This window comes from Zootoca vivipara, chromosome 5, assembly GCF_963506605.1.
Source record: "Zootoca vivipara chromosome 5, rZooViv1.1, whole genome shotgun sequence".
NCBI classification, from domain to species: domain Eukaryota; kingdom Metazoa; phylum Chordata; class Lepidosauria; order Squamata; family Lacertidae; genus Zootoca; species Zootoca vivipara.
In genome coordinates, this window is record NC_083280.1 from 64,436,722 (window position 1) to 64,459,666 (window position 22,945).

Below are 22,945 nucleotides of genomic sequence, written 5' to 3' on the forward strand. Positions count from 1 at the left end.
CTACCTGCATTTCCCAAATGATGAGATTATACTTCAAAAGACTGCACCATGTCTACTTGGATGTAAGCCCCAGTAAGTTCAATAGAGCTTGATCTCAGGTAAGTGTGTAGTCTAGGATTGCAGGCTGACACCCAAATTGAGACCTAAATCACCAATATAACAAATGAAGAGCCAAAAGTTGTTAAATTTCTTTCAGCTACAATACAGCACAATCATAAAACACTTGTAAAGGTAAAGGCGGTGAAGGGACCCCTGACCATTAGGTCCAGTCATGACCGACTCTGGGGTTGCAGCGCTCATCTCGTTATTGGCTGAGGGAGCCGGCGTACAGCTTCCAGGTCATGTGGCCAGCATGACAAAGCCGCTTCTGGCGAACCAGAGCAGCACATGGAAACGCCTTTTACCTTCTTGCTTGGAGCGGTACCTATTTATCTACTTGCACTTTGACGTGCTTTCAAACTGCTATGTTGGCAGGAGCTGGGACCGAGCAACGGAAGCTCACCCCATTGCGGGGATTTGAACCGCCAACCTTCTGATCGGCAAGCCCTAGGCTCTGTGTTTTAACCCACAGCGCCACCTGCGTCCCTAAAATACCTGTACTGAGTAGCAGAATATTTCCAGTTATCTGCACATTTCACCACTAGCAAATAATGCAGGCAGAATGCTTACTTGCTCATTGCTGTTATGCAGGTCAACAGCTAGAAAGAAAATGAAGATTAGTTCATAAAGCATGAACAACCCAATAGTAGGAAGAGAGAAAGAGGATGTGCAGAACAAAATGCTTACGTACCTTATCCATCTGTCACTACTCCTTTTGATGCTTGAAATACATGCACTGTGTTCACACTGCAGCAGGAAAATACTAGCTTGGTCTACAATTTAGGACAAAACTGCACATTACACCTACAGGTAAAGGCAGTGAAGGGACCCTTGACCATTAGGTCCAGTCGTGGACGACTCGGGTTGCAGAGCTCGCTTTATTGGCCGAGGGAGCCGACATACAGCTTCCGGGTCATGTGACCATGACTAAGCCGCTTCTGGCGAACCAGAGCAGCACACGGAAATGCCGTTTACCTTCCCACCGGAGCGGTACCTATTTATCTACTTGCAGTTCGAAAACACATTACACCTAGCTGGGCACAGTTTTTATTTTTCAGTGAGAAGCAGCCTCGGGAAACCAAATTTAAGGGAGGAAATGGCATTACAGAAAATGTTTCCCTGCTAAAAAGTTGGGTTTCTTTCCATCAGCAGGAGTAGGGAGGGATATTCGGAGCAAGAAAATAGCTGATGGAAAAGAATTAAGCAGCCTTCCTTGCCTCACGACTTCCCCACTTAACATTTAGCCCGCATGTCATTTAAAAAGAGAAAAAGCATCAGGGCAGTTGTTTATAATGTCTGCTTGGGCACTTAGGCCATACACATAAATTTTTGGTAGATGCTATGATGAATCCCTGTTGCTTTTGTGATACTAGGCCCAATACAGGAAGAGTAACCTTATAACTGTACAAACTATTGTGGTGTGGGGAATCTCAATGTAGGGGGGAGAGGGGAAAAATGTTAATTGCAGTCACTTTCTCATACCCCATTTAATAGACACATTAAATTTAAAAATGAACATAAAACGGTGGATTGTGCTTTGTGGGAGTAGATATCCATGCACCACTGTTTTTCAACACCTGCTTATAGTTTATATCAGATAGGTGATATAAGAACAGAACGATTGGCCTGATCTTTTTCTTTTTAAAAAAGGTTTATATATTGATACAATTAAAATACTTTTCTAGAATCAATTCAGATTCATGTCATTTTAGAAAAATCATCCATTTCCAATGAAAATATTGTACAATATTATACATAAACTCAAACCTTACAAACCATATTAACTACAGCCATAAACATGGAAGCAGTGGTCCTAGGATTCCAAAGTACAATGCTGTTCATTAATTGCTTCTTCATTCCTGGAAATCCAGCATCCACAATAAAAAGACCCACTTTATTTAAATTATTTGTAGACCAGGTCACTATTTCTTTCATGTATTTAGTTCCTTTATATAGATTGCAATGGTTTGTAATATACTTAGGAAACTGGCAATCCCTTTAAGTGTTTTGTGAAATCCAGGGCTCCTTGTGGAACAGGCCTTCCAAAATAAACCTTAAACAATTCATTCAAGTCTTCATTCAGAAATGATGCCTCTTGTGAAAATTTACCCTGAAATGAACAAGTGTTACAGCTTATGAAGTAAAATCAAAATGTTGCATTTTCAATCATTGTGTGTGATATAAGAGAATGGTGCAAGGCAGTACCTTTTTCCTGGGTGCCACTGATGCAACACGAGGATTAAAAGTCATTCCTTTCATACTGTAGGCCTCAAAAAGTTCTGTAGGCAACCTATGATGGATACAGGTTTCATTTTAATATACTATTTGCAAATAAATAAATAAATTGTGTCCTAAAGCAAGATTGGAAAAAACCAAAGACCCTAAATTTTTTGTATCTGTATTGGAGAGTTGAACAGCCCTGCTAAGCAACTTTAAAAATGCAAAAAAATGAGGCAAACTAAGAAATGAACACAAAAAAACTCACTGAACAGAATAATGGAGCAAGACTGAAGTCTTCTTATGCATGCAGACATTTCCCTCCTTTCCCATCACTAATACTGGAATCCAGGATTAGTGTATAAAACGCTTGACAGTAAACATTACACAGTTACATTTTTTAAAAAACTGTAAAAAAATTAAAAATTCATGTTCAAGCTAATATTAAACAGTAGTAATGTACTTTCCACTCAGAAAAAGAACTCAGTAACTGGATCCATCTACCAATGACAATTAGACATGGTAGCTAAGTAAAGCTTCCAGGTACAGGGGCAACTGGCCACTGAGTACCAGTTGCTGGGGAAAGAGCTATTGTGCACACCCAATGAGCATCTGACTGGGCACTGAGAGAAAAAGGTAACAGATCTTGTCCCATCCTTGTCAGGGGGGGAAGCAGACCCCTCCAGGGAGAAGGACTGGAGCTTCCGCTCCTCAGCTAGGGAGCGGATTTCAATCCTGCTCACCCCACAGCTGAACTTTGGCAAGACGTATCAGCCATGATGTCATCATCATGACCTCAGACAACTGATGAGGAGCTGCTGCTACCCCCTGTCAAAGTTGGGCCACAGGGTGTGGGGTGGAGATAAAGATCTGGCCACCAGGTCAAAAACTTCCCCCACCCCTGTATACATACGTAAGCTGATGAGTGTTTGGTTCTGTACCAGAAGACTGCAGGGTTTTCTCCGCTAAACTTCATTCATATAATTTATTAATTGCTTCCTGTGAAGCATTCCAAAGCAATATAATGATAAAAACAATTTCAAGTTCTATACGGATACAGACCAATACAAAATTCTTCACTGAGAAGGTTTGTGGGGAAAAGAAGGTCTTCAGCAGGAAATTGAAAAGATAATAGACAGTGCCTGTGTGACACATTACGGGAGGGAGCTCTAAGGAGGAGGTACCACCACACTAAAAGCCTTGCTCCTAAATTGTGATTTTGAATCTATACACACATTTTTCAAAGCAAACACATTTCTCTCACCTCCGACTAAATTCATGCCCAAGAGATTCTGATCCTTCTGCTGGAGCACCAGCAACAAGGTGAGCTGCAAATTTCTGAACGACTGGGTGATAATGTCTCTGTGGGTTAGGGAGAGAGCATTAATGAGACACTGGAGTGTAATTTTTTCTATATTAACGTAATGCATTTCACTATTTGAACAAAAGGTTACCAACAAAATTATATTCTCTCAGCTTTAGGAACAAAAACTCAATTGGATAAACATCCCATGAGATGCAAGACAATTATGACCGGGTAATTGTAAGCCTTTTCCAAGAAGAGAGCTAAAGCATCTAGCAGTGGGGATCAATGAAGTGGAGAAGATGGGAAGATGCTGGGTGGTTCGCATGCACCACTGCTCATTACTTTCTCAGTAAAGAAGATGAGGTAGGAAGAAGAAAAGTGCAAAGCAGAACGATGGCACTAAACAGCCTAATTAAAAGAGTGAAAGGGGTTACTGAAGTTCAAAATCAAAATCATTGCCACTGAAGAAAAATAGCAATATAAAAATGTTGTAAATAGAATTAGAATACTCAAGAACATTCATTCCTGTAGATTCTGACTTTAAAAAAATGTCTTCTGAACAGAAAAAGAGCTTCCTGGGTTACTAGTGTAGATTAAGGCAACAAGACATTAGCTTCCGTGACACTCACCCGCAGAGTATGCAGTTCCCACAGTGCCGTGTTCTGAGCATTACAGTACTCTGGTTCATCCAGCTCAGGATGGTAAAGTCCACTCCCTTGAGATTCATTGTCTAGGAGAAGGTCTGTCTTTGGGAAAGTCTTCAATACCATCCAAGAAAAGAAAAAAGAAAAAAAGAAGAGTCCCACGTGAAATGAAATATTACAAAGTTGTTACCATGTTTGCCTCAGAAAACAAAATTGCATCTCCCCGAAAAGATAACTACTGATGTAAGAAACTTAAGATCTCTGAATAGGTATATGGCCTAATGGAAAAAGTCTGTGTTTTCATTTAAAACAAAATGAACCAAATCTGGAGAACTCAAATCTGCTGTAATAGTTTTCAAAACATATTAAGAATATTTCACATGTGGACCATTTTGTTCATTGTGTTGGAAGGGGCATTTTATTTGTAGCCTACCTCAGGGTAGGTCGCAAGAAGAAGAAAAACCTACAAAAGTCAAATACAATTGCTGCCTTCTCACCGAATGCTAAAACCACAGTTTAGCATTAAATGGATGAGCCTCCACAAGTTGAAGCAAATGCAACTGGGAGCAGGACTTCTGCCAAACTGAGTATCAGTTTCAAACAAGTATTACATATGTGCTAGAGACCCTGGTTTAAAGAATTGGTTAGTTTAAAAAGCCAGTTTCAAATAACCCATGGTTTGAATTTGGCTTCTTAAGAAAGCTAGCTACTGTTTGTTTTAAACCAGGGTTGTATGAAATGCAATGTCAAGATTCTTTGAGAGCTAGGGAAGGGCACAAGCCCAATGTTTCATTCTTGCTCTGCCACATGGGGTTAAATCATGATTTAGTGCAAACTAGGCCAATATGTAAGAAATTCCGATTAACAACCAAACTATGTCATTTTAAGATCAGAATCCAAACACCATTTTCTAACTGCAGCAATTAAAACACCTGCATCTTAGTGGAAAAGCAATAATCAGCCTCACCACCCAAGTTCTTGAAATATAGTACAATTGTCTTTACTGAACCTGCCAGTCATCAAGCTTACAGCCCCTTTATACAAAGTATCTATAACAGACACCCCTCAGACTGTTATAGGCCAACTCCAGTGAAAAGGTGACCCTGATTCTCTGATTGACCGCATGGACTCAGTGGGAATTTCCTCTCTAAAACCTAAGTCCAATGCAATGAAAGAGCTAAGATGTTGATGCCCATAGAAGAAAGAATAACTGAAGAAACAAGGCAGGAAAGCTGGAGAATGTAAAGTAAAAACCCGGAAGACCCCAACATTGTTGAGATTTTTTTAAGGAAACCACTAAAATTGTTGAGGTTGAGGTTTTGTTTTTTGGAAAACCCAAAAGTCGTTGGGCTTTTTCTTTTCTTTTTACAAAAACACCTTTCAGAAATTCCCCCCGGATATTAATTCCGCCTTTGAAATTCCAGTAATGTCCAGGAAAATCGAGGCACATGGCAGCCCTAGGAGAATGCTGGAATAACTCCATCTTTTCTGTCAAGAATGAAAACTTGGCTTGGCACAGCTAAAAGTTAAATGGAACTCTCTATGCTGGTGTGTGTCTGCACACGTGTGTGTAGATTTGTGAAGGTATGACATGTTTTAAATATGATGTAGGAGTTTCAACAGAATGAGTTTGAAACATCCAACCGTTTTAGATCCCAGTAGGACTATAGCTAAAGGGTCTCATTAGCTATGTTTCTAAGAACTTACATGCATTAATGTTCTGTTGGTTGCCAAGATACCAATGCAGGAGTCTGGAAGGAGATGGAGGGCTACTGTGGAGAGGCGCTTTATGAAAGCAAGAGCTCTCTGCTGGGACACCTGCTTCCTACGTTTGGTGAGCATCGCATCCAGGCACTGCAGCACTATCGCAACATCTTCATTTGTAGCACCTTAAAACAACACGTGTAGTTCAAAACCCATTTGAATGCAGGAACATATTTCCAAAAGAACGCCAGAAATATTGAAGGCACTCGCTATTTCCCGATTGCACTTTTAGTTTATTCAAGAAAGATTCACCAATCAAGAATCACACCGGCTATTTAGCAAAGAAACACTGCTGAACACAGCTGAAACCCACTGATGGGTTATTTCTGCAGAGAAAATACAAAGACATACGATTTCACTCCATCTACCATAGAAGTATATAAAAGACAGTACTTGAGCTTTGTTATCATGAAAGCATTCTAATTGTCAGACCACCGTAGTCTGTGGTATTTAACAAGCAGCGCCAGTTCAAATATCCAAAACCCATTAAAGGAATTCTCAATTCTCACTTAAGAAATACCAACAATATTCAACACATTGAAATAATGAGTTACCTGCATGAAGTTTAAGTAGTATCTTGTAAAGGTGTGTGTAGAACTTCAAAGGGTCAATGTTAAGGACATCACCTACGCAAAATAATTCCAGTTAAGTAGGTTTTTTTGCTGTAACTGTAAAACAACTTACAGTACTTCCTCAAATGACTCTGCTTGTATATTTGTAACTAAAGCAATATATTACAGATTCAACCAGTCTCCAGCATGCACTTGGCTCCAGAGGAAACTAAATCCCAGAGCAGTGTTTTTCAAACTTGCGTCGTCAGCTGTTGTTGAACTACAACTCCCATCATCCCTGATCACTGGTCCTGTTAGCTAGGGGTGATGGGAGTTGTAGTCCAACAACAGCTGGAGACTCAAGTTTGAAAAACACTGCTCTGGGGTTTAGTTTCCTCTGGAGCTAAGTGCATGCTGGAGACTGGTTGAATCTGTGCAATATACTGCTTTAGTTACAAATATACAAGCAGAGTCAATTGGAAGAATTCAGATTCCTTAAAACAAACAGGCAACATTGATCCTGGTTCAGATCCAAAACAAAAAGTGTCGTCTCGCTGTCTCTCTAGTCCTTCCTCAAAGTCTATCACATTTCCTTGGATGGAACTTTTTGTTAAATCTTTGATCACTCAAGCCCATCAGACAAAACTAGCAATGGTCCCATTCACGCTAATCACAAAAGCAATGCAATATGAAAACTAAATTGTACCTTGACCAGACAAAATGTGGAAAGCAGAAAGAATACAGTGCAGACTCTCTCTGTGGCTTAACACCTAAAAAATAAAGGAAATGCATCAGAAAGCTATAGACCAAAAGTCTTGTATATCTTTAGACAAAGGATAAACTTACCCCTGAGACCATAAGAGAATGTAGAACAAGCAAAAGGTCATCAAAAAATTCCAAATTTATGAGGTGGGCGAACCTAAAATCAAGGAGTTAGATTTGTGAATTTACAGAAGATTTATCTGTTAAACTCAAAGCATGCCATTGCAATTATAGTTTGTTTTATAGTGCAACTATCTTAAGTAGTCTTCTCTTTTGCAGTATGATCATTAATTACACACTACTTGTAATCCAAAAAAGAACAGCATTCCTCCATCTGCCAGCTATCATTTTGAAAACAAAACAGGATGCTATACAAGCAATGCATGAAACAGATTAAATACATACCAAACTTTTTAGCAATGTTATTTTAGAACTGCATTGAATTTCAATTGCTTTTATTCTACCCTGATTTTTATTTAATTTTTCTGAGTAATTTAAAGCAAAGTGTTTAAACAAATTTAAGCACTGGGTTGCATTTAACTTAGTTCTACCCAGGGCCACATTATTTTCACACACTTTTCAATGAAAGTTTTTATGTTGATATAATGTGCCTTGTTAGGAACTTTTATAAAGAATGGTCACTCCAAAATTGCTTTGAAATTCTTACTTTGCAAGGCCTTCCAACACAGCAGGCAAAAGGGGAGACTTCTGTGCTTTTTTCAGTATTCGGAAGTAAGTTAAAAATACAATATTCAAGGTTTCTGTGTGCTGTAGAGAAAAGACACCCACAAATGAACACATATGGAACATTCCAAGTTCACTGTATTTAATTTCTGTTCACACTTGCCTGGATTTGAAAGCCATTAATCAAAACCCACTTTGAATTTCCTAGGATTACTTAATTGCTAGCAAGATCAGTTCCTAATTACTGGTTTGGATCATTATGAATCATACAAGGGATAGCTGTGGATAGAGACCACTATTGTAATATATAATGCCCTAAACCAGTAATTATTGAATTGCAAGGAAAAAACAGACCACTAGTCTGATATTGTACTATTTATACTCCCTCAACTATTGTACTGAGCAAAAACAACCAGTAATAATAATTAACCACAATGAGGGATAAATTTGTGCTTATAGTATCAGTCTTTTGTGTTTATATTGCATATAGCCCACCCACATTTTATGACTAGAAACTCATTTCTAAGCAACCACAGAACCAAAGCAACTGGAAACAAATATTAGAATTGGCAATTTCTGGTCTTATTTTACTTGGGCATAACACAAAACTCAACAGTACACCACACTCATGAATATATACTTACCAGTTTCAATTTTTTCTCTGTGCTTTCTGAGGCTTCTGCTTCTAAGAGTTCTCTTTCTAGTTTCTCTTCTGCTTTCTTCCACTGAAAATGTACAATGCTTTTAATAAGAAAACACAAGATTCTGGCAGAATTAAGAGAATTACTTTGCAGTTGTTGGGTCAGTAAAGATATAATGCCTCTGACCAGGAACATGCCGCATGCTCCTTCCTCCTCTTATGGATTATGAGTGGTCAGATAGTTACTTCTTCCTAGTACAGGCAACCTAATTGGCTTTTCATCAAATGCTTGCTCTCCAAACCAGAACTGCAAATTTGGATTGGAACGCTGGCCATGTTTGAAAAACTTCTAAACCACTGCTAGTTCCCAAAGAAGCTGGCTTATTTAGCACCTAACCACCATGATCTCCAACTTATACACAATGCTAAGTAGAGATTGAGGAAAACACAACCAAAACCATTATCCCAGTTATGTGGGAAGAAGTGAGTGTTAGGAGTTGTCCTACTCTTGTGTAGGATCCTGGCAGAGACACATGCCCGACTGGCATGTTCTCTCCCTCCTGGTCAATTGTTCAGGAGCTTCAAACGCTTTCTTCTGCCCAAACATCACAGCAACTGATGCCAACAGACATCAGCACACTCAGGGATCCAGAGAGTGTTCGCAGTTCATGTAACAGACCTCAGCAACTCAGCATTTGGCTAATCTACTTTAGTTACATATAAACACACACAGAGACCACTGCAACATGGCTCCCTCTCTCTCTAGCATCAGACAGCAAAGAGAAAGAACAAAGGACAATAGTCCCACTTCACAGAACACAGTAACACAAACATCCTGTCTCTGTCACTTCCCATTCTGTGGAATGAAAACATACACCATCATGTGATAGACAACAATCCCATGACTGCAGACACGGGAAATGAATCTCCAACAGTGAGGTGTGTGTGCGAGCCCAATGCTTTGCTCTGTCTCATGGAGGTTTGCCCATGTAGCTCTAAACCATGATTTTGATTATATGTGAACTGACCAGGATGTTGAAAGCAACATGAGAAACAGGGGTGGGACTATTTTCAGCTATACTAAAAGCCTTTCAGCAGCAAAAGCATGATGGGATCACTTTAACAAAAAAAATCTTCCCATACATAACCAGTAAGAAACAATCTGCAGATCTGTGTTTTGCAGTGTTCACATGGCCACAAAATGAAAGTCCTGAGACATGAACTCAAGAGCTAATTTAGGGGCACCCAAAAATTTCAGCAAGCTCAGCTGAGATTTATTGTTTTACACTTTCTCTCAAACAGCAGCTGCTTCCTTGCCAAAGTTTCAAAAGGAGCAAGTCATGAGGAACTGTTTTTTCAAAATCTCCTTGGACAATGGAACTCACTGGTTAGATATCTGGATCCAAGCCAGAAACAGTTCCATTTTCTAATAAAATTCAAATTATATGTGTACACTACAGCGTAAGAAGTACCTTTCTTTGCATCCTTGACAGATTTTTCCGTTTCTCTTGATAAGACATGAACCTCTTCTTAGGCGTGATGTCTTCTGCATCTTTTTTCACTTCTACTTCCTTAATTCTTAGGTGAATTAGTGTCATTAACACCTAAATATAATCCAGTAACATTTATTTCTCAAATTCATTAAACACACAGATCTTGCAAAACATAAAACTGCCTGAGACCATTTCTGTCTCTTTTATATACATGTACATAGATGCCATCCTTGCCAATAACTCATGAAGAATGGAAAGAGTAACACTGAGGGGACAATTGGTGTGGTTTTTGTTTGCGATAATATGCCATACTACTTCAACAAGGATAGAAAATATTAAAAGTCCATTTTTAACTATTGCTCCACACTGGAGAGGAAGGAGGGAAGGAACTTACCTCAGGTCTAACATCATAATTCCTGCTTTTCACAAGGCCAGAAATTACCTTCACCACACCAAGTGAAGCATAGCCAAGTTTATCCTGCTTGAAGAGGGTCTTTACTGCACCACAGCACATTTCAGAAATCTGGAAAGTTGGAAGTTTCAATAATCAGTTATCAGTGTTTATTCAACCAGCACTGCTTTCTGGATTTTAAAAAAAATGCAAAATGCCATGAACAAAGATTTTTACCCTTCCAGAAAGTGATTCATATTTACTTTGAAATGACATGCAATCTTTCAGTATACTATTAACCACTGTCATGCCTACCTGTTTTGAAGCATCGTTCATGAGTGGCACGATGAGTACAATAATATTATTGTGGAAGTTGAAGTAAGGCAGGGCCACCAACAGCTCACACAAGCACTTCACAGCAATCTCTGCAAGGCCTTTGTATGCTTTTAGTGAAATCACATTGCTTTTCTTCAGCTTCCTTTGCTTCCAATCTAAGTGAAATATTGCATAAAAGCCTGAGTATTTTGCCATCCCAGCTTCTGAAATTACTACTATTATTTCCATGTGGGGGGGGGGAATATATTACTTGCATATTTCCTGCCACAATGACACATAGGGCTTAAAATGAAAACACACACACAAAGCCATATCCTTAAAAAAAACAACTAGGAAAAATACTTTCCTAGCCCTGGAACTCAGGATCAAGAGTTGAGATTCTAGGGTTTAAACCAGGGATCTTCTCCATGCTTTGTGTTAGGGATACTACCAATAGCTGCTTATTTCCAACAACAAAATAATTTTAGCGCTCAACATTTAAGAGCATATCCCCATCCTCAGCCATCCACCCTGCCTGCTGTACCTTTCACAGATTGCTCCAGATTTTCCAAATAAAACTTGTACTGGCTGACAATGCCTTCTTCAAATTCTCTTAATTTCTGAGTTTCTTTTCTAACCTGTTGATAAACAAAGAAACAATGGAAAATATATTACCATAAATCTACTGGGTGACAACTGCAACACATTTTAAGTTTCAGAAGATGTCACCCTCTGCAGTATCTATTTTGAAGTCTTTTCAAGAAGTTATTTGGGGAAATTTGTTACCCAACAGTTTTGCGAGAAAAGTGTACTCTTCATTTTTGGTACCCCAAATGCCAACATTTCAACAACTAAGCTTAAAAACTGTGGGCTATTTTTAAGAAAAGAAATAATTTCGTAAGATAAAAACTCTTAATTTTTTCTTCCATTCATACAAGTTGTCTTACCCGCCCAACTTGACATTAAGCTACTCTGAAACATACTATAACCTCACCTTTGTGTTTTTCTCTTTCTCAGTTAAAGGTCTGATTTTGTAAGATGGAGTAATGTCTTTGAAAAGCTCCATCAGAGAAATCATCACCAGCTTTCGCACAATCACAGCCACATTGGGATCCTGTTCCATTAACATCGCACGCAACTCTTTCAGCTTCTTTATCTGCTCAAGCAAGGATGACATAACCATGAAATAGAATTGGCAAGTACAGGTAAACCAGACAAAATTTATGCATACCTGTACACTGTCATTGTAATGTGAGGAGCAACAACTACTGCCATCTTCAGAGAACATACACACAGAATTCAAGATCACAACACATTCTAGATACTCATATGGGTGCAAAGTATTTTAGTAACGCTCTATCTTTATGCCATCAATATCTGTGATATCACCCATTTTTCAAATGAAGCTTTAATGGATTTGTATCAAGTGAGGAGGTTCTAGGTTTTCAAAAAACTGAGGTCATGCCCCCACTGATTTTTGTTTTAGTTTGTGCGGTGGGGTTTTAGTTTAACCAAATAACTACACCTTCTGAGACAATATGAAAACTGCCAAGTCTACTTCCCAATGTACCCTGGAAAGAATAAAAGACACAGTCTCACAATTGGCAAGGACCAGTTTGTTTTCATCAGCAATCACAAAACAGTAATCACAGTGGCTACATTTCAAATGGAAAATACCTGGAACCCATGGGCTCTTCCTGTCTAAGCTTTTCAGTTTGCAGTTTCACACTGCCAACCTTTCCACTTCAGGGTATGAAAGCAGTTTTAATCTCCCCCCAGATATTTTTTTTTGGGGGGGGGGTGACAAGTCAAATTCTTAAATTGAAGTATAGTACTTACTGCCTGTGAAGCAGTTACAGAACATTGCTTTTAGGGAACAACCTCTCAAAGGATGGCAAAAACGTTGAAAGGAAAAAATAAAAGCAAGGTTAATGGTATTCATTTAATTCCATGCATAAAACTGTTTCAACAGCATCCAAGAGAAATACTGTAAAAAGAGCCTAAAGGAAAGGAAACTATCCCTTCCAATCCAGAAGGCAATCACACAAAATCTGTGAGATGGGAGCATGAACAACAGCACATAACCCGTGAGACCTCACTGTGCCAAGCCATTAAAAGCCAACATTTGTTTCCGCACTAAATATGATGCATCTGAATCTTTGGTGTGTAAAACTCATTCTCATTTTTTATGGCATGGCCAGTTTCAACTGAACTGAAATGTTACTTACATTATTTTCTGGGTCAGACAAGATGGCAGATGCTAAGGCAGCTATGTGCATCTTTTTCTCTTGTAGCTTCTTTTTCCTATGAACTAGCAGTTCTTCGGCAGTGAGAAGAGGTAATGGTTCTTCAAGAGCTGGTGAAAAAGAAAAAATGCTGTTCATGACTTAGAGCGGGGTTCCTCAACCTCGGCCCTCCAGATGTTGAGACAACAATTCCCATCATCCCTGACCACTGGTCCTGCTAGCTAGGGATCATGGGAGTTGTAGGCCAAAAACATCTGGAGGGCCGAGGTTGAGGAAGCCTGTCTTAGAGCATATGTGTGCATGTGTGTGTGTGCCTCCATACCAGAGCTGGAAAGGGTGGACATTTGAAATGGAGGCTAGAAACTTCTGTTGGCATCCTCATCAGCCCCTGCTCAAACCTTTATTCAGGAAAACAGACCTTTTAGGAGTTGGTTGGGTTTTTCAGGGGGTGGCATTCAGATGTATTCAGCCAAGACTTTCAAATAATAGTTTAGGTTTCTGTTCTCCTTTGTGAGCTACCCTAGTCAGGTTTCTGTTCAATTTAGGCTGACTCCGTAAATGCAACATCTGGAAACACTTTAAGAGTAATTCATTTCTTTGGCAGTATTATACTTATTTTAGTTGCACTATCCAGCAACTCAACAATGAGGACAAACCACAAAATGTTCTCTGAACCAATGAAGTAATTTACACTAATACACTTCAAGAACAGTGACACCATTTGAATGTCTATTAATATTTAATCTGTAAAAAAATCTTTTTTAAAAAAAAAGTCTTAAATACCTTGTGCCTCTTCCATTTCTTCTATTCCATCCTTTTCTTCCTCTTCCTCTTCCTCTTTAACTACAAGAAAGAGCAAGCTCTTTAAACATTCAGCATTGCAAATGATCTAGTTCTTAAATCAAACTGACAGCTTGCCTGGCAATCTTGATTGTGCCTCACCTGGCTTTTCCATGGTCTGTGGAATAATTCCACGTTTGTCTTTGATGGGAAGCAGATGAATAAGTTCTTTTTCAGGCTCAGTCTGCATGCGCCTTGGCTTTTTCTCATATTTCTCAATCACACTCTCATTCTTACGTTTCTTGGCATGAACAGGTTCGCTATACAGTGAAAGACTTGTCAGACTCTCATATGGATAATATATAACTCTTACATTTAAAAATATTATTTTCACAAACAGAACTACAAAGGAATAGTTACACTGAAAACATACGTAACAATTTTCTCTATAATGCCACTTAATTTGACTTTAAAAAAAGATTAAACTGGTCAAACTATCTGCCATTGAAGGCTTTTCCAAATGCTGTGGTTTACCAATGGGGACAAATGAAATTGTCACTGTCCAGACCCTTCTGCCTTATTAAGTGCTTCCATTACATTACAATTTCTACAAACAGCTAGCCCAAGCTTCTGCCAAGCAGAGATTCTTTTCACGGCAAGTAGAACAACAGCAGGTGCCTAACTGTGGGGTTTGTGATTCCATTAATATCACAGGTGCCCTGAACTTTAAAGAGCAATGGAATTCTTCTACAAACTACCCATGCTATTGTGAATGTACATCAAACTTCTGCCTTTGCCCCCCCTCCTTCCCTCCCATATGGAATATGTGAACTCATTCTCTGCAACACCTGAGCACATACTTAGAAGGGGATATTGCTTGGAATTGTAAAACACTCAAGCAGAGAAGAGTTAGTCATGCAGGAAAAAAGCCTATTCTGTTAAGGCCTTTTGTATTAAAGGTCTGGGGCAAACTTAGATTCAACATAAGCTGAATAAACTCTCAATGAACAAATAGACAACAGAAGTGCTGCAACGTCCGCTATTCCCTAGTTTGCAAACACCTACTTGGAAGAAAGATCTCGTGTTATAAAAGATGCCCTCTGAGCAAGTTCCTCCATTAATTTCATATCATCTTCATCCATCATATCAAGAGGAAGAGCTTCCTCTTCTTCTTCTTCCCTTTCTGCCAAGGCAAATAAAATCAGAATAACCTCAGAGGCACTGAGAAACACTACAAAAGGCAGGTGGAAATACCTTTTACTTTGATTTTCTTAAATGAGGGGCACAACTGTGGCACATTAGTTTAACGAGGGAGGAGAAAATAAAAGAACACTTGTGAGTAACAATTACCTTGCATGTACAGGGTGAGTCTTTTAAAAGAGGCATGGGGAACATGTGTATTCTGTATCCACGGGGCCTCTTTTAAAGGACTCCCCTGTATGTAGAATCCAAGTGTATTTTTCTGCCTCTATACTGCTCTCTGTGGAGCTCATGTGTGCCTGGTAAAATGTTGGTTTCTAATCATGGCTTCCAGGTAAACTATACTTCAGCTGTTCAGAAAATTCTGCAAGCTATGGTTTGCCTCAAACCTGGACCGGAGCATGGAAGGGAATGGCCATGTTCAAGAGGGAGCATGATCTCAATGTTCACTCACAAAATGCCAAAGATTAATTTGGCATTACATCTTTGCTTTGAGATTTGGCATTACATCATTGCTTAGCTCCTGAGTGATCACTTAAACCGAAGACAATGTGGACTTATGTATCATCAATGATATCAAGGATACCATCCACTGCAATACTACTTCACTCCACATAGCATTTCCACGTTCCCAAAGCAACAATATTTTGCAGTTTGAACACAGTCGCTGAAACAGAAGCACTCCTTGAGTAAAGACATCTGGATTTCATACAATTAACTGAGCAACTCTCAATTGTTGCACTAAAAATGGATTACCTTGGGAAAAAACTAGGTCTATTAAGACTATCTTTACTTACCTTTAGCCAATAATGTGATAACCCCAACTTTTAAATGAATAATTCAAAACATTACTCATAAGTGCTGTTATCTACCACAGGACTTCTGAATTGGATGGGCTAGAAATTTGAGTAGAATTAAACAACAACTACTAATCATAACAGCAAATTAATATTATACCTTGAAATGCCAAATATTGGAGCAAAAAAACAACAACCCAGAGAAGAGCTGGTTCTCATCATGCTCTATTTGTAAGTTACCCAGAGGTACCCAGCTGTCCAGGTGGAAACAGAATTATGCACTACATAAAAATCTACACATTAAAGCACAATCCTATACATGTGTATTAAAATTAAGTCCCATGGGATTGACTCCCAATGTAAGTTAGTATAGAATTCCAGCCTTCTTATAGCCCAAGCTTTTTTTGGACTCAAGCCCATTTTTTCAGATGCAATGGATAACCTGATGTATCAGAATCCCTGTTACTTACATTTATTCTATGGGTAAGGTAGCTTCATTTTGAGAATCACTGCTCAAAAATATAATCAGTCCCTAGAATTAGTTATCAAAATCAAAACATTATGAGAAAATGCTCTAGTAGGGTGGGGAACACCAAAAGATGGTGCAACTTCTGTAGGCTGCATCCAGCCTGTTAACTGCCAAGGTTTATTTCATTAACCTGTATCGCTCACATGCGAACTGCCTGATTTGAGATATGTATAACATTTTACAATATGAAAAGCACTTCATCACATAGTCACAATCTAAAAGGGGACCTCATATTTTGTGCCATAGTGAAAACCTCTGGGTACCATGGAAGCCTTTTACTATTATGTCCACACCACACACGCGCACACACCAGTCTCACCTGGATGCTTTTTCTTATTATCCTCCAAAGGCATTGGCTTCTTGGATACAGCATCTTTGACAGCTTGTCTGAGCTTCCTTTGTTCTTTTCGGTATTTCTTGGCAGTACTCTGCTGCTTGAACTGTTTGTTTTTTAACTTGTTGTCAAGTTTTATTTTACTTGTTTTCAATAGCTTGCGGAAGCTTGGAACCCGCTTTTTGTTTTTTCTCTGCAGGCGATAAGGGCTGAATTAGTTGACCGTACACATCTATCCATAATATTCCTAAGACCTTTTAAACTTAAGCCTTATAACATTTAAGCAGCAGCAGCAGCAGCAGCATAAATGACGACAGTTTTCTAAATGCTCGAGGTGGAAATATTAAGCTACCGTCACACGAGAAAGAAGAATTGGGATAGATGGAAGACATGCTATTAGGAATGAGTTTGATTAAGGCACAATATCTACTTTTAAGAACGCAATTGATTGATCTGGATTAAGAAAAATAAACAGAAATAAAGGCTAAGGAACCCTAGAGTAAAAAGCCAAATCATGCGAGCAAGATGATCTGCAAATAAAAAACAAAAGCTATCGCTGAAAATTCCAGTTTCCAAATCACACGCGCACCCCAGAGGAGCCACTCTGCACACCGATACGGTGCCTTTTTTACCCTGGGTCCCCAGCAGTTGCTGGACTACAACTCCCAGAATTCCCTGTCAGCTTTGCCAGCAGGGAGGGACGACGGGAGTTGTAGTCCAACAACATGTGAGGTTGAGGAGGGGGTTTAACGTTGACGACGAGGCTGTTCCCGGCCGCGCTCCCTCCATCAAACCCACCTGAACGAACCGCTACGGCGGCGGCGCCTTGCCATTTATCCCTCCGCTCCACCTACTGTTGCCCTAGCGCCGACCAGCAGCCCCGTCAGGATATCCCGAAGCTTCCTTCCCCCACACCCAAAGCAGCCGCCCGCCCCCCAAATCTCAATCCCCACCCCAATTCATTCTCTCTCTCTCTCTCTCTCTCTCTCTCACCGGCTTCATGGCAGCGGAAAGCAAGCAAGGAACACGCTCGGCTTCGGAGCAAACCAACACGCCTCAGCCACGCGAGGCGCCGGAAGTGGTTCTCTCTGGGCAATGAGGCCGGAAATGCCATCAGGAGGTCCGGCGGTTCTTAATTCCCCACAGCGACCTCTGTCGGAGAGGTGGAGGAAGGCAAACGGCATCTCTCCCTGCAAGCCCAGCGCCGGGAAGCGACCACTCTCACTTTCTCAGGGTTTTTATGAGCCTGCCTAAACCCACAGGAGCGGTGGGCGCACAAAGGCGTGGGTTAGGCTGAAATGGGGCTCGGTACCAGAATATATGGTCGCAAAGGGGAGAAGAGACATAAAATGAGACCAGGAGGAGCTTTCTGGGGTTTTTTTTTTGCTCAATTCCCATGCATGGACCATCGCTGGTTCCCTGGATGTAGCGGGGGGGGGGGGGGCAGCTTCACACCCACCCACCCCATCAAGTAAGTAAATAAAAATACTTAAGTAGAAATTGTAGAAAGATTTGGATATTTTTCCCCTGAGCACTCGGGGTCAAAAGAAATTTAGAACTTTTTGTCAAGACATTTCATTCTGAATCTGCTAGACAAGAGCCAGACTGAAGATGATGACAGTTGGGGTGCCTTGCCCCACCCCCCCACCCCAAATATAAATCCTGGCTACACCCATGACTGGTTCCCCCACTTAATCAAAACGGCAACATGGCTGAGGAAAGGTCGGCATCATCAAGGTGTATCTGCATTCCCCCCCCCCCAAGACAGACTTTAAGATGCCTAAACAAAAAAAGGTTAGGAAAAGATGAAGTTTAACGCCTCCTACCCCACCAGAAATTGTCCACTATCAAGCATTCTCAAATTGTGGCAGGCTTCATTTTTGTGCCTCTTAAAACAGAAAAAGCTTCCCCCATCTGCCAATAAATGGGACAATGAGGAGACTAGATCCAATACTTTCAGCAAAAAAAGTGGCTGCATCTGAAGGGGACAGAGAGCAGTTGTGATTGTGGAGGTGCACATTATCAAGGAAGAAAGCAAAGTTTATTTTAGGAGACAGCAGTGCGGTCCAATCTAGTGTTCACCTACATTTGTCCAGACATGTAGCCTGCCTGCTACAGCCTGATTGGCCCGGGTACAACATCTCACACGCGGCATTAGAAACCCAGAGATTTGCACATAGGGTTTTAAAACACGGATTTCACTTAACCAAAGGTCTTGAGTGCTTCCTTTTCCCCCCGTAGAAGGGGGTACAAAATAGCAGAGGGTAATGTGCTATGGCCTAAACCACTGAGCCTAGGGCTTGCTGATCGGAAGGTTGGCGGTTCAAATCCCCACGATGGGGTGAGCTCCCGTTGCTCGGGCCCAGTTCCTGCCCACCTAGCAGTTCAAAAGCACGTCAAAGTGCAAGTAGATAAATAGGTACCGCTTCGGCGAGAAGGTAAACGGTGTTTCCGTGCGCTGCTCTGGTTTGCCAGCAGCGGCTTAGTCATGCTGGCCACATGACCTGGAAAAACTGTCTGGACAAACGTCAGCTCCCCTGGCCAATAAAGCGAGATGAGCACCGCAACCCCAGAGTCGTTTGCAACTGGACTTAACTGTCAGGGGTCCTTTACCTTCCCCCCCTTTTTTTAAGGTGCTCACATGGATCCTATGCAGTCATGAATAAATTCTGTAGCAACAGTTTAAGCTTTAAAACAATTATAGGCAAATTACTTGCTTGGCATTTTCTAAGATTAGCAAAAACTGCTATAAGCAAGCATGTGGGTTTGATGCAGCTCAGCTCTCCGTGCCAATATCCTGAAAAATTACATGCTAAGCATTTAAGGGGGGTTTAGCCAGAAAGGGACATGTCAGAAAGCAATTACTATTGTACTTCAACTCAGCATTACATAGCAGAAAGGTGGGTTCTAGAATGCAGATGGCAACAAGTGGAATAATTTTCTTAAAATTGTTCTGCTCAGGTACCTATCACTGTTTTAAGCCTCAGCCTGCTTCAGATGAGCAGGTGGCCTAGGTTTTCACAAGAACACCGCTTTGGAATGAATTCACAGATCTTCCACCTATCAGACCTGGCTCATCTCATGCAACTCACTCATTCAATGGGTGTACTTATCAACGAACTTATCTCTCACAGTCCTGACCTCAGTTTCGGCTCCAAAGGCACAGCAGCAAAAGTGCCCTTCAATAGAACTACTCTCCATTTACATAAAACATCATAGAAAATCTAAGTGAAAATGCTTTGATTGCATACCCCATGTCTTCCACACTGAGGCTTGCCTTATTCAAGAACCTCAAATCATGGTGCCAGCATTCTCGGTGTATCCCATGTCAAGGCATCCAAACTCTGATAACCATGGGATAAAAAACGCAGAAATCAGTACTCTTTCCTAGTCTGTGTGGGGAATCTTGAAAAACCTGTTCATTTGTAATGATGCTATACAAATCTATCCGAATTTTTTTTTAAATTACTTTGCATTTGATGCTGTAGGCAGCTGCCTTAGGTTTGTACCAAACTACCACATTTAGGAACTAAATGGGACAGGTATTTGCATATGAAACAGGGATGGGTAAAAAAACAACAACCCTGCGGTTTATGTCTGAGCTCTGCTTCTCTGGGTTCTGCTTCTCTGCCAAGTCATTCCCTGGCACAGGGCCAACTGTTCAGCCACTCTGTTTAAGGAAAAATAGTTTTGCACAGACTTGTTCCAAATTGAGTTAATGTTTGTGAGAAGGATTGTAATTCCCTGTGAAGTTTCAACCAATCATAACCTTTTACCGAAAACTTTGTGAACTTTAAAATGTCACCCCTTAGAATCCCAGCTTCCATTATTGATGGGCTCATGATGTCTGAAAAATAAATCTGTAGAAGTTACTGAAGTTTCAGAAGTTTTCAATATCCCTTTGCATCTGAGCGGGAGAATTAAATGAAGAGACATCACTCATTCTGCTTACAAGTTTTATTTACATAGGAATAGTTACTAGTGGTCTTGAATGAAGGCAAAATACCTTCTATTTACAATTTATATACATGTGTATACTTGAAAAGTAAGAAAACTGTACAAGAGAACCCAAATAGAGGACATACACGGGAACCAAGTAAGTAAATACATAAGAAAAGAAAGACATTTAACTTCAAATTGTATGTTGTAAGTAATATAAAGTGTAGTTTTAAATCTGATAACGATACATAAATATTCCAACATACTGTAACCCAAATCTTTAAAACCGGTTCTGCAACTTCTTTTAACACTTGACAGCTGAAGTAGTCTCTCTTTTCTTTCAATTTTTTAATGCAATGATACATTTCCACTTCATTTCCACGTACGGGACCAGGTACAAAAAAAATAAATCATAATGCATTTTTATTTACATTAATACTATCAAAATGGATTTAGAAAGAACAAGCATTAGCTGCTCAGAGTTTAAGAGGTATCCTTTCCTTTCCATCTCCCTCCAGTTCAAATGTCATTTTTAAAATGTTTTGGAGTGTGAAGGAAGTTTAAGAGCTTCCATAGATCACATTTACAGTACAGTGCTGATGTTAGATGTGACTGACAGTATGGATTTAGGGTATTAATTATTGTACACATTGCAATTCAAAACTATTCCATTTTGCATTTAAGTGAGAAAGGTTTTAATATACAGGGACTCAAACTTTCACATTAACCTTGCTTAAAATGTGCAAAAGCATTTGTCACTAGCTTATTAATTATACTAGTGTTTATCATCAAGTATAAGTCACTTTGATTTAAAAAATAAATCAAGAACTGATCCGATTTTCATGGAATGGGAATCCATTTTTTCTGTAATGTAAGCAAGCTACCTACCAAGTACTTCAGGAAGCAAAATTCCAGAAACCCATCAGTTTCTTATACAAGCACACAGTTAAAATAGTTCTCTTAACCACTGCCACCTTTAGGCCAAAAGACTTTTTGCCAATGACTTTGCGGCAAGACTTGATGCAGCATACTGTACTCTGTTCCACCTTACATACATTCATTTAACCGAAGAGTGAAGCTGCAGTTTAAAAGGAGTTTAGCAAGACATATATAAAGCCTCCTATTATCTGGCATGTATACCAAAGCAAAAAAACTTATTTGGTCCTAAGAATTTCACTGGTTAATTTTGGAGGTATTTGTACCAAAATGTTTGGTTCAGGTAGCAGTTTCGGGGCCTTACTTTTTAAATGCCTGCTTTCCTCCCAAAGGTGCCTTTGTGATCATCATAAAAAAGGTATCCCTAAAAATTTAAAGTACCAACAAAAGTTATTACAAATTTTATTGCATTCAACTTTAAATATTAAATATGCATTAGCCACTTTCTCAGTTTCATAAGTTTTTTTATTGTTTTGCTTCCTGTGAAAAGTGCTCCTCCCACAAAAAAGCTCTTTAATACTGGCAACAGGGTGAACATTTCATCAAATTCCACCACTGTACTCAGTCAAATACTGTCTCTTCCTTAGGTCTTCCCAAGCTGCTTCTTCTTAGTGGTTTTCATTGATAAGATGTTTAGAATCCTTTAACAAGCAAGTGGTTTCTTTATTATTTCCAATAAACTTGAAATTAACTTTTTAGTGCTGGACTATGGTTTTTGTCTCCTTCTTTGCTATCCTTCATTAATGATGCAAACACCTGCAAATTGATTTTTAAGGCAAGTGTTAAAAATCAGAAATTATTCAATCTCTCATTAACTTTTATAAATACTGATTCCACATTGCAGGTTCTTTGCATCCATCATAATCACTGAAGATTATTTCATTCCCATTCCATCTCTTCCCCCCCCCCCGAGTAACCCAATATACAAAGTATCAATCCCCAAGTGATTAATGGAAAATAGGGAACGAAAAGGCACCATGACTCTTGAAAATGGTCTGCCTTATAAACACATGAAGCCCGTCTTTCTGCTCTTCAGTCAACAAGGGTTATCCACAATTTAAAACAACACAGCTAATTTTCCATTTTAGCCTACATAAGGGTTTAATATGGAAAGATACACTGTTCATTTTACACCACCTGCTCTTTTGGGACTCTTGTAGAGCAGGAGGCACACAAAGAAGGGCCTTAGATGACGATTGCGGGGTCAAGAATTTACAACAGAAATACTGCTGCACACTGTAGCTGTGTAGTAGTTCGCCATGGGGTTAAAATAGAAATGCTTTGAGTTTAAGGAAGTGTAGCTAAAGGTATTTCTCAT

At 39.7% G+C, this 22,945-nt stretch overlaps 2 protein-coding genes across 4 annotated transcripts in view; both read right to left on the reverse strand.

The window, feature by feature from the left end:
- Positions 1–272: 272 nt before the first annotated feature.
- Positions 273–17,868, reverse strand: NOC3L (NOC3 like DNA replication regulator). Its single transcript, XM_035137903.2, has 21 exons — positions 17,746–17,868; positions 16,738–16,945; positions 14,958–15,075; positions 14,055–14,212; positions 13,896–13,955; positions 13,095–13,222; positions 11,861–12,022; positions 11,411–11,504; positions 10,867–11,042; positions 10,555–10,683; positions 10,140–10,271; positions 8,672–8,752; positions 8,011–8,111; positions 7,428–7,500; positions 7,288–7,351; positions 6,585–6,656; positions 5,974–6,155; positions 4,252–4,380; positions 3,581–3,678; positions 2,305–2,389; positions 273–2,209 (listed from the first exon to the last, which is right to left on the reverse strand). Exons 1-21 carry the CDS (start codon positions 17,752–17,754, stop codon positions 2,078–2,080), a joined length of 2,391 nt encoding a protein of 796 aa, XP_034993794.2. The 5' UTR covers positions 17,755–17,868; the 3' UTR covers positions 273–2,077.
- A 2,823-nt stretch (positions 17,869–20,691) lies between these two features.
- TBC1D12 (TBC1 domain family member 12) overlaps positions 20,692–22,945 on the reverse strand; it is a 46,079-nt gene continuing 43,825 nt past the window's right edge. For all 3 annotated transcript variants that reach the window (XM_035137805.2, XM_035137804.2, XM_060274864.1), the window contains one exon: positions 20,692–22,383. In XM_035137805.2, the coding sequence (XP_034993696.1) occupies positions 22,315–22,383 (69 nt within the window). In that variant the 3' untranslated portion in view covers positions 20,692–22,314. The remainder of the gene's footprint in view (positions 22,384–22,945) is intronic.

Bases quoted from the DNA above. Each gene is read 5' to 3' on its own strand.
- NOC3L (XM_035137903.2), bottom strand. The intron at 12,023-13,094 runs GTAAGTAACATT...TTGCTTGAGCAG, and splicing joins TGTCTGACCCAGAAAATAAT to ATAAAGAAGCTGAAAGAGTT. The intron at 8,753-10,139 runs GTACTTCTTACG...GTACATTTTCAG, and splicing joins TGTCAAGGATGCAAAGAAAG to TGGAAGAAAGCAGAAGAGAA.